The 12063-nt window shown below is 42.9% G+C and overlaps 1 protein-coding gene across 1 annotated transcript; it reads left to right on the top strand.

The window, feature by feature from the left end:
* The first annotated feature begins 1954 nt into the window (after nt 1–1954).
* cdx1b (caudal type homeobox 1 b) lies at nt 1955–8428 on the top strand. Its single transcript, XM_071363289.1, has 3 exons — nt 1955–2553; nt 7425–7573; nt 7680–8428. Exons 1-3 carry the CDS (start codon nt 2136–2138, stop codon nt 7860–7862), a joined length of 750 nt encoding a protein of 249 aa, XP_071219390.1. The 5' UTR covers nt 1955–2135; the 3' UTR covers nt 7863–8428.
* Nucleotides 8429–12063: the final 3635 nt, after the last annotated feature.

Raw genomic sequence — 12063 nt, 5'->3', positions numbered from 1 at the left:
GTTAAACTGTTTCAAAATGACTAGTGCTGGATGTTAAACTGTTTCAAAATGACTAGTGCTGGATGTTAAACTGTTTCAAAATGACTAGTGCTGGATGTTAAACTGTTTCAAAATGACTAGTGCTGGATGTTAAACTGTTTCAAAATGACTAGTGCAGGATGTTAAACTGTTTCAAAATGACTAGTGCTGGATGTTAAACTGTTTCAAAATGACTAGTGCTGGATGTTAAACTGTTTCAAAATGACTAGTGCAGGATGTTAAACTGCCATAAAGTGTGATATAAATAGCCTACATTATATTAAATTGAATTAAATTAAAGGTAGGGAGGCCTACTTTTCGGTTGATACTGACAGAATGATAAAAACTGTCACCTGAACTGAAATACATATAATTAATTTATTATTACTATATTGTTATCGTTCTAATTATTTGATGATAGAATTATTTTGGTTTGTAATATTTATACCTGTTGAAGCTGTTTTTATACAAACCTGTTTTATGGTAGGATATAAATTAAAGTGTCATATGACATAATACTTGAATCTCCTTCATTAATAATAAATTATGTTTTTTAATAAATAGATATTTTCTAAATCACTATAGTTATTTACATTTTTTGAATAATTTATCTAAAAACGTTATTATTTAAATACTTTATCTAAAGAAAAAAAAACATTTGATATTATATTTTGTAATATCAGACAACTCAACGAAATGGCCTATACAAACTTAACTCTAGATCTAAATAAATATTAGAAAATGTAAAAAAAAACTTGAAATATTATATTCTATTTCGTTAGTAATTATTTTAACAACGTGAACAGTAAGGTCTGAATCAATTACAATGACCTGCATGGACCATTTAATGTTGTCTTTAATTATTCGAAGTTTAGGCTACAAAATCAACTGTATGATTTGACTGTGGGAGTTGGCTATGAAGTCTTTTTTCGTTTTAAATTCAATGTATTTCAATGGTATCGAAATTTAGACACAAAGTCTATGTTAATTGTGTGACCCTCATTAAACCTTGCTAAAAACTTGCAATGTTTCTTCATCCGACTGGTTCAATTCCGTTTCTAAAGCCCAAGAAAAGGATGACTAACAGCAGAGCGGCATAAACTGGGGGCATCGAGAGGGCAATGAGTTGTATTAACATTCGAAATATTCCACGAGCCACTTCCTCCTGGTTTAGAACCCCCAGCCAACACCCTCCCAGATTGGGGCCTTACAGAGAATGTCGTGAAAAGGTGGCCACGATACTAGACCGACATATCACCTCGGAGATCTGTTTGAAATTCCCCTCAATACAGCCGTGGAGCCGCGCTGTCTGTTTCAGCCCAGCACAGAAAAAAATAGGCCTAGATTACTTAACCCCAAAGAAGCAGGCCAATTCCAATTCCATCCAAACAAATAAGTTTGAATTTAAGCTCACCTGAAATATTTCTAACTGCAGTGGGAGAGTAAAATATAGGTCAACTCTTGAAATAAGGAGACATTTATAGGCCTAATATTATAAAGATTATATCACACAAAACAAGTATAGGCATGAGGAATTTTGAAGAGGACAAAGACATAATGTATCTAATGAAATATAGTTATTTTAAAGAGGGTAGTATTACATTTAATAAGGATTTATTGGGGCACATGTATACGCACAGCACGATTTTATGCTATCTGTTGATTTGAAAAAGGCCATGGCCACTCCAGGCTCTCTACCACGTTCCTCGACCCTTCCCCATTTTATTCCACAAGTTATGCGGACACGGCAGTAGCAGGTTCTCCCGTTGAGAAAATCAACATGAACTCATGTTAGTTTCTCCTGTGCGATTTGTAGCATTCTTCTAGACGCCCAGGACGGCTTTGATGCTGGTGCTCGGCTCCCTTTGAAATGCAGGGCCTTCTCTAATGCAAATCCATCCTGATGGGATAAGGCGAGGGAGGGAGATGAGGGCTATAAAATGTTGACGTCAGCGCGACAACTCCTAACTGGCAGCGTGTCTAGCAAACAATAAGTTAAAGAGTATAGGTGGACCAGCCAGGTGGAGGAGGCCTTTGGTTAAACAGAAACCCGGGGAAGAGGAGGCAAGAGTAACGCACTGGACGCACACTATGCGCAGGAGTTACCATTCGGAAATATGTACGTGAGTTATCTTTTGGAGAAGGACACCAGCATGTACCCAAATGCAGTGCGACATCCCAGCCTAAACTTGAACCATCAGAACTTTGTTCCCGCACCTCCGCAGTATTCGGATTTCAGCGGATACCCTCAAATTCCTGGGATTAACAATGACCCTCACCACAGCCAGACTGGGGCCTGGAACCCCGTTTACGCACCGCCGACCCGGGAAGACTGGTCGCCCTATGGGCCAGGGACAGGACCGTCCACATCTAATCCGGGAGCAATTGGCTATAGCCCCCCAGAGTTCTCTCCAGTCCCACAACCCGGGCTTCTCCCTTCGTCTATCAACTCATCTGTAGGTCAGCTCTCTCCCATTTCTCAGCGCAGAAACCCTTATGATTGGATGAGGCGGAGCGCGCCACCGGCAAATTTAGGTAGGTTATTTCATACATTTTTGTAATCAAGGAGTGTATCATTTTGTTGTCCATAAGACCATAGAAAATACAGCGTAAATCATAAAATATGTATTAAATTAAACGTACCTGTAGCAAAGCACACACTTATATGAAATTTAATGTGTCAAATTCAGTGTCTTTGGTCCATTTTTTCTGAAACCACAGATACTGAAATACTGTAGGCTATAGGCACAGTCTTGAGAGGACAAAGATCAACCAGAACAACTGCGCTTCCAAATGCATGCACCTGTTCACTGAATTCAGAGACGAATTCATGATTCAACTCAGAAAGAAGGAATACCAGGTTACCTGGCTGTCGCTTGGTTGTTCATAGCTGATTCATTCGTCAGTATGTATTTGTTCAATCCCATCAAAGTATTTGACATTGCATATTGTTTACTGACATAAACGTTATCTCGCGCGGCCATCAGCATAGTTGGTCCTCTCATGCTCACTATTATTTTGTGCACTCCTGAATCACACCTCACATGCCGTCATAAATTAGTGGTATTATCTCGTGAGTTTTATGGTTATAATATGGCCTATGTAATGTATTTACAAGTTGAGGGTAAACCAGGGTATGCAATTTAATTGCATTACATTAAGTGCTCAATGATTATGCTTATGATTATAATTGCCTGTCATCGTGCAGTAAAAAGTAATAGGCTAGTATAGCCTATAACAGTCATAATATAGTCTAGGCTATATAAATTACTTTATTACCATGTTCATGATATTCTTCGAATTAATCTTTGATTTTGTCTGGTGTAGCTTATAGACTTCACAATTATGTTATGCTCCTCTTGTTATGTGAGCAATCCCTCGTCCCCGGATACATTTCATAATGTTATAGGATTGTTTCATAATATCAATAAGAATTCTCGAGTCAGTTGAGACGGCTTAACCTGGAAGTGATCAGATGAAAGAAACCGTCTGGGGTTTTGAAGATCTTGTTATGCAAATTAGGCCGTTGGTTGTCTTCTTGTATGTCGTAGGGCTCTAGAATTGTTTGCTATGTTGTAATTCTTTGTTAGCCATTATGTCTCTTGGCAGGAGTTCTTGTTGTCGATTTACTTTGATGTCGCTCGCTTTGTTCACGCTTGTCCTCCACTAGACCTTCCTTATGCGTCCTAATGGCCAGCTGATATAATACGTCAGGCATTGACATCATATGACGACATTTATGAAAAATACATATTTTACTGAATTCAATTGAATGAGCATGGAAGCACATTGGTGTACTGTTCCTACAGATTTATTAACTCACTTGCTGTATATGCCTGTATTTGAGCTTGATCCTCTACCGCCCTCAAACAAGCCAGTTCCACTGCTCTAAGGCAGGGATGTCAAACTCATTCCACTGAGGGCCTAGTGTCAGCTGGTTTTAATTTGTTTCCTTTCAATTAAGACCTATACAACCAGGTGAGGGGAGTCCCTTACTAATCAGTGACCTTATATCATCAATCAAGTACAAGGGAGGAGCGAAAACCCGCAGACACTTGGCCCTCCGTGGAATGAGTTGGACACGTGCTCTAAGGCCTCTACCTGAGATCCTCAAAAGGCCTATACATGTCCCAGCATCTTGGTTTGATTGACATTTTGGATATAAGTATGTCATCAGTTCAAGCAAGCAGGCCTATTTCACAGGAGCCTACACACAAGCTCCTTCAGGTCTCACTGATGATCGCTAAATAATTGCTACTGAATTTGCAAGCATGCAGTTTGAAGCCATGTGAATCCTAGACCAAACTGGCCATCCTAGTGCCAAAGAGTGAGATGGCTATACGGTGCAATCGAAAAGTATTCAGACCCCTTGACTTTTTCCACATTTTGTTAAGTTACAGCCTTATTCTAAAATGTATTAAATATTTTTTCCCCTCATCAATCTACACACAATACCCCATAATGTTAAAGCAAAAACAGGTTTTTAGAAATGTTTGCAAATGTATACATTTTGTTGTTGTTGAAATATCACATTTACATAAGTATTCAGACCCTTTACTCTGTACATTGTTGAAGCAGCTTTGGCAGCGATTACAGCCTTTAGTATTATTGGGTAGGATACTACAAGCTTGGCACACCTGTATTTGGGGAGTTTCTCCCATTCTTCTCTGAAGATCCTCTCAAGCTCTGTCAGGTTGGATGGGGAGCGTCACTGCACAGCTCTTTTCAGGTCTCTCCAGAGATGTTCGATTGGGTTCAAGTCCGGACTCTGGCTGGGCCACTCAAGGACATTCAGAGACTTGTCCGGAAGACACACCTGCATTGTCTTGGCTGTGTGATTAGGGTCGTTGTCCTGTTGGAAGGTAAACCTTCTGCCTAGTCTGAGGTCCTGAGAGCTCTGGAGCAGGTTTCCATCAAGGATCTCTCTCTACTTTGCTCCGTTCATCTTTTCCTCGATCCTGACCCTGCCGCTGAAAAACATTCCCACAGCATGATGCTGCCACCACCATGCTTCACCGTAGGGATGGTGCCAGGTTTCCTCCAGACGTGACACTTGGCATTCAGGCCAAAGAGTTCAATCTTGGTTTTATCCGACCAGAGAATCTTGTTTCTCATGGTCTGAGGGTCCTTTAGGTGCCTTTTGGCAAACTCCAAGTGGGCTGTCATGTGCCTTTTACTGAGGAGTGGCTTCCGTCTGGCCACTCTACCATAAAGTCCTGATTGGTGGAGTGCTGCAGAGATGGCTGTCCTTCTGCAAGGTTCTCCCATCTACACAGAGGAACTCTGGAGCTCTGTCAGAGTGACCATCGGGTTCTCGGGCACCTCGCTGACCAAGGCCCTTCTCCCATGATTGCTCAGTTTGGCCAGGTGGCCAGCTCTAGGAAGAGTCTTGATGGTTCCAAACTTTTTCCATTTAATAATGATGGAGGCCACTGTGTTCTTGGGGACCTTCAATGCTGCAGAAATGTTATGGTACCCTTCCCCAGATCTGTGCCTACGGACAATCCCTTCGACCTCATGGCTTGGTTTTTGCTCTGACATGCACTCTCAACTGTTGGACCTTATATATACAGTTGTGTTTCCAAATCGTGTCCAATCAATTGAAGTTACCACAGGTGGACTCCAATCAAATTGTAGAAACATCTCAAGGATGCACCTGAGGATGCACCTGAGCTCAATTTCGTGTCTCATAGCAAAGGGTCTGAATACTTATGTAAATAAGGTATATATTTTTTAAATATAAATTTGGTGAAAATTCTAAAAAGTTTTTTTGTTTTGTCATCATGTGATATTGTGTTAGATTGACAAGGAAAACAAATATTGAATATATTTTTTGAATAAGGCTGTAACGTAACAAAATGTGAAAAAAGTCAAGGGGTCTTAATACTTTCCGTATGCACTGTAAAAAGCTTTTCTCTTTGTATAGAAAACCCACCAGAAATCAAGTTGTTGTCAGTGCCTGGGACCACTTATGATTAACCGAGGCAGCAGGAGCACAGACTTGGGGCTGCCATAAATGTCCAGTTCACTGCACCTAATGGGCCTGGCCGGTTCAGAAATCCATGTTTAACCCACATGTATCGTTCCAGTTCATGCGGTTATCTGGTTGTCCCAGACGAGGAGTTTTATGGTCCATGTTAGCGATTAACTCTAGACAAGAGCCATGTCACTTTATCATATCAGCCAGCTGACCATTCATTCTCATGAACGTCTCATTAACCTCCACCGCTAAACCATTTTATCTTAGCAGCCATCAGTGACATCGTTACACAAGTGCAGTGCTGCAGATTGTGTGTCAACCGCATTCTCTACTTATACAAAGTAAACATTTCCACTTCTTAAAACTTTTCACGTTTGGATTCACGTCATGGGTTCTTGAATGCTTTGGTATTTTTGTTGATGGTTCCAGCAAGGTAGACTATTATCAGACTGTTGAATATTTCCGGGTCCTCTACATTTTTTTTTAAGATGCTTTGACACCTGCCATTCAGATTAAATGCTTATGTACAGTCTCAGTTTGCCCATTGGAAGCCTCGTGACGCAAACCCTGTTGTCGCTAGTGATGGGAGCCACTCCAATCAGTACAGTGTTTCATTAACGCAGTATGGAGATTGTATGTGTCAATACCCCCGTAGACATGCACCTCAGACGCCGTCCGTTTGGGAGTGGTCCGTCTGTGTCAACATGGTAATTAGAAAACAACGGTCATCAGAGAAGAGGTAGCTATTATGAATCAGGAGGTGAAGAGAATCAATTAGGGGTCGATGGGAGCAGGAGGGTGTGTTCTGTGTTTCAACAGCCTAATGGTGTGGATAACTCTCTGGTCATCAGGCCGGGCCTGGCGCCTTTACAGGCAGCCCCTCCCCCTCTCAGCTCACACATTTTAATCTTTAACTTGGTTGCTGCTGCTGCACTTAGGTCCCTCGTTCACTATGGACAGAATGAAGTGACTTTTGATTTACGGTACCTAATTAAAAAGACTAGCTGATCTCAGAGCTTTGCTAGTTCATCTGTGTGTGTTTTAGTGAGAGGTTTCATGTATGAAATGAAGCAGAAACCACATTTTCACAGATGTCGTTCTCATCTTTATTTACTCATCTAATATCGGTTATTTACGGCATGTAAGTTAATGTGAAATCTGATTGTAGCATTAGCCCAGTCGTCCTCCCATTATGACCAATGCAGATGAAGCCCTACTGAGAATCACATCTCAATCTTATGCAAATTTCTGTTCAGCTAGTTTTTGCTACGGATTTGAATGGCAAACAATACGGACAGGGTAGAAATTCTATTAACATAACGTCTGTTAAAGTTAAAATAAACATAGAAGTCATTTTTTTCCTAATCTCTACGTTACACACACAATATGAAGGCTGAATGATGACCATACTGTAACCCTGTTGCAGGTGGTAAGACACGAACGAAAGACAAGTACCGGGTGGTGTACACAGATCACCAGCGCTTGGAGCTGGAGAAAGAGTTCCACTATAGCCGCTACATCACCATCAGGAGGAAAGCAGAGTTGGCCACCTCTCTCTGCCTCTCAGAACGACAGGTCAGACACAACACCACAGCAGGCAGTCTCTCTCCCTCCCTCTCTCTCTCTCTTTTAGTAGACCAGCCACAGAGCACTTATCTCCAATCTTTTGTTTATTCCACAGGTGAAAATCTGGTTTCAGAATCGGCGTGCCAAAGAGAGGAAAGTGAACAAGAAGAAGATGCAGCAGCCTCAGGCAGCGTCCACAACAACACCTACTCCACCCAGCAATGTTGCCATGGTGACCAGCAGCAGTGGTGGCCTAGTGTCTTCATCCCTACAAATGACTATCAAAGAAGAATACTGAGGACGACGGTCTGACGTGAAGAAAAAAAAAATACTTTGGGCCATGTCTAACCTGCAATAGAGACCCCCAGTCAACAGCTTGAGTAACATGGGGACAAGGCAAATGCAGGGGTCAACACCTACAGAGAAAAAATATATGTAAAAGACTGGCTGCTGTTTCCTGCGCTTTTGTTTTTGGAAAAGGACAAGACAGACCAACACGAACGTTGGCTGTGCGCAATAGATTACGTGCTGCGGTTTCGACGAACGGTGGTGATTCCACGTCGAATCATCGGGAAATGGATAGAAAATGAATGGCCATGTTCTGTGATCAGAGGCGATGGGACGGCCACCCGCTGTGCACATGTTCATCTTGGTCCGTCTTGTGAAAGAGAGACAAAGAACTGAGAAAGAGAAAAGCTATAAATATATATAAATATTAAACTGTTGTCTTTTACTGTTATCATGGCTTCTATTGTTTCTTCTGCTGATACTGGAAATACCTGGAAATGGTTCTGATCCCACGCAATAATAATAATAATACGTGTATATTTTCAAAGTAATTTGTATTAAAAGCTTTATTGTAAACTCTTGAGCTCATTCTTTATAGTAGGGAAATGGAAGATAGTTGGAGCTCATCTTCAAACTATATATCTTTTCCTAAAAAGTTTTACAACATGTCTATCTGTCACACATTTAGGATTACATCATTTTAAAATCATCTACAACGTGAAATCATACTTTAATGTTTTACAAGGCTAAGTAAGTTTGACCATAAGCTAACTGCTCACTACATATGCTTTTTAGAGGCACTAAAGTGACAACTGTGAACATACAGGAATTTCTGGGATAAACATCATTGAAGAAATATGATTGTAGATGACACTTCATCTCGGAATCAATATAATTTGAGAAAGTTAAAGAAAACTATGTACGTATTCATTGTGTTTGGTCTTGTATGTGTTATTTTGTATCATCGTGGTGTGGGGCTTTGAAAATCATCAGGTTAGGGGAGACATTAAAAAGTGGTGCAGTGGATGAAAGTGACAATGAGACAGACAGCGCCAGAGACAATGAGACAGACAGCGGCAGAGACAATGAGACAGACAGGGCCAGAGACAATGAGACAGACAGCGGCAGAGACAATGAGACAGACAGGGCCAGAGACAATGAGACAGACAGAGACAGAGACAATGAGACAGACAGGGCCAGAGACAATGAGACAGACAGGGCCAAAGACAATAAGACAAACAGGGCTAGAGACAATGAGACAGACATCGCCAGAGACAATGAGACAGACAGGGCCAGAGACAATGAGACAGACAGCACCAGAGACAATGAGACAGACAGGGCTAGAGACAATGAGACAGACAGGGCTAGAGACAATGAGACAAACAGGGCCAGAGACAATGAGACAGACAGGGCCAGAGACAATGAGACAGACAGGGCCAGAGACAATGAGACAGACAGGGCCAGAGACAATGAGACAGACAGGGCCAGAGACAATGAGACAGACAGGGCCAAAGACAATGAGACAGACAGGGCAAGAGACACCTCACCTAGGAGCCATGACTGTTTGCACAGTAAAAGTGAGTGGCGGGATAAGGAGCGATAAGGAGTGGCTTCAGGAGAATTATTTTTTTTATTTTTTTTATTTCACCTTTATTTAACCAGGTAGGCTAGTTGAGAACAAGTTCTCATTTGCAACTGCGACCTGGCCAAGATAAAGCATAGCAGTGTGAACAGACAACACAGAGTTACACATGGAGTAAACAATAAACAAGTCAATAACATGGTAGAAAAAAAAGAGAATCTATATACAATGTGTGCAAAAGGCATGAGGTAGGCAATAAATCGAATAATTACAATTTAGCAGATTAACACTGGAGTGATAAATCATCAGATGATCATGTGCAAGAAGAGATACTGGTGTGCAAAAGAGCAGAAAAGTAAATAAATAAAAGCAGTATGGGGGGTGAGGTAGGTAAATTGGGTGGGTAGTTTACAGATGGACTATGTACAGCTGCAGCGATCGGTTAGCTGCTCGGATAGCAGATTTTTAAAGTTGTTGAGGGAGATAAAAGTCTCCAACTTCAGAGATTTTTGCAATTCGTTCCAGTCGCAGGCAGCAGAGAACTGGAAGGAAAGGCGTCCAAATGAGGTTTTGGCTTTAGGGATGATCAGTGAGATACACCTGCTGGAGCGCGTGCTGCGGGTGGGTGTAGCCATCGTGACCAGTGAACTGAGATAAGGCGGCACTTTACCTAGCATAGCCTTGTAGATGACCTGGAGCCAGTGGGTCTGACGACGAACATGTAGCGAGGGCCAGCCGACTAGGGCATACAGGTCGCAGTGGTGGGTCGTATAAGGTGCTTTAGTAACAAAACGAATGGCACTGTGATAAACTGCATCCAGTTTGCTGAGTAGAGTATTGGAAGCTATTTTGTAGATGACATCGCCGAAGTCGAGGATCGGTAGGATAGTCAGTTTTACTAGGGTAAGTTTGGCGGCGTGAGTGAAGGAGGCTTTGTTGCGGAATAGAAAGCCGATTCTTGATTTGATTTTGGATTGGAGATGTTTGATATGAGTCTGGAAGGAGAGTTTGCAGTCTAGCCAGACACCTAGGTACTTATAGATGTCCACATATTCTAGGTCGGAACCGTCCAGGGTGGTGATGCTAGTCGGGCGTGCGGGTGCAGGCAGCGAACGGTTGAAAAGCATGCATTTGGTTTTACTAGCGTTTAAGAGCAGTTGGAGGCCACGGAAGGAGTGTTGTATGGCATTGAAGCTCGTTTGGAGGTTAGATAGCACAGTGTCCAAGGAAGGGCCGGAAGTATATAGAATGGTGTCGTCTGCGTAGAGGTGGATCAGGGAATCGCCCGCAGCAAGAGCAACATCATTGATGTATACAGAGAAAAGAGTCGGCCCGAGAATTGAACCCTGTGGTACCCCCATAGAGACTGCCAGAGGACCGGACAACATGCCCTCCGATTTGACACACTGAACTCTGTCTGCAAAGTAGTTGGTGAACCAGGCAAGGCAGTCATTAGAAAAACCGAGGCTACTGAGTCTGCCGATAAGAATATGGTGATTGACAGAGTCGAAAGCCTTGGCCAGGTCGATGAAGACGGCTGCACAGTAATGTCTTTTATCGATGGCGGTTATGATATCGTTTAGTACCTTGAGCGTGGCTGAGGTGCACCTGTGACCGGCTCGGAAACCGGATTGCACAGCGGAGAAGGTACGGTGGGATTCGAGATGGTCAGTGATCTGTTTGTTGACTTGGCTTTCGAAGACCTTAGATAGGCAGGGTAGGATGGATATAGGTCTGTAACAGTTTGGGTCCAGGGTGTCTCCCCCTTTGAAGAGGGGGATGACCGCGGCAGCTTTCCAATCCTTGGGGATCTCAGATGATACAAAGGAGAGGTTGAACAGGCTGGTAATAGGGGGTGCGACAATGGCGGCGGACAGTTTCAGAAATAGGGGGTCCAGATTGTCAAGCCCAGCTGATTTGTATGGGTCCAGGTTTTCCAGCTCTTTCAGAACATCTGCTATCTGGATATGGGTAAAGGAGAAGCTGGGGAGGCTTGGGCGAGTAGCAGCGGGGGGGGCGGGGCTGTTGGCCAAGGTTGGAGTCGCCAGGAGGAAGGCATGGCCAGCCATTGAGAAATGTTTGTTGAAGTTTTCGATTATCACGGACTTATCAGTGGTGACCGTGTTACCTAGCCTCAGTGCAGTGGGCAGCTGGGAGGAGGTGCTCTTGTTTTCCATGGACTTTACAGTATCCCAGAACTTTTTGGAGTTAGAGCTACAGGATGCAAATTTCTGCTTGAAAAAGCTGGCCTTTGCTTTCCTGACTGACTGCGTGTATTGGTTCCTGACTTCCCTGAACAGTTGCATATCGCGGGGGCTCTTCGATGCTATTGCAGTTCGCCACAGGATGTTTTTGTGCTGGTCGAGGGCAGTCAGGTCTGGAGTGAACCAAGGGCTATATCTGTTCTTGGTTCTGCATTTTTTGAACGGAGCATGCTTGTCTAATATGGTGAGGAAGTAACTTTTAAAGAATGACCAGGCATCCTCAACTGACGGGATGAGGTCAATATCCTTCCAGGGTACCCGGGCCAGGTCGATTAGAAAGGCCTGCTCGCAGAAGTGTTTTAGGGAGCGTTTGACAGTGATGAGGGGTGGTCGTTTGACCGCGGACCCGTGGCGGATACAGGCAA

The sequence above is a fragment of the Salvelinus alpinus genome, chromosome 24 (genome assembly GCF_045679555.1).
Source record: "Salvelinus alpinus chromosome 24, SLU_Salpinus.1, whole genome shotgun sequence".
Taxonomy (NCBI): Eukaryota; Metazoa; Chordata; class Actinopteri; order Salmoniformes; family Salmonidae; genus Salvelinus; species Salvelinus alpinus.
The sequence above is the reverse complement of the archived record's forward strand: the minus strand, read 5'-3'. Positions and strand labels throughout refer to the sequence as shown.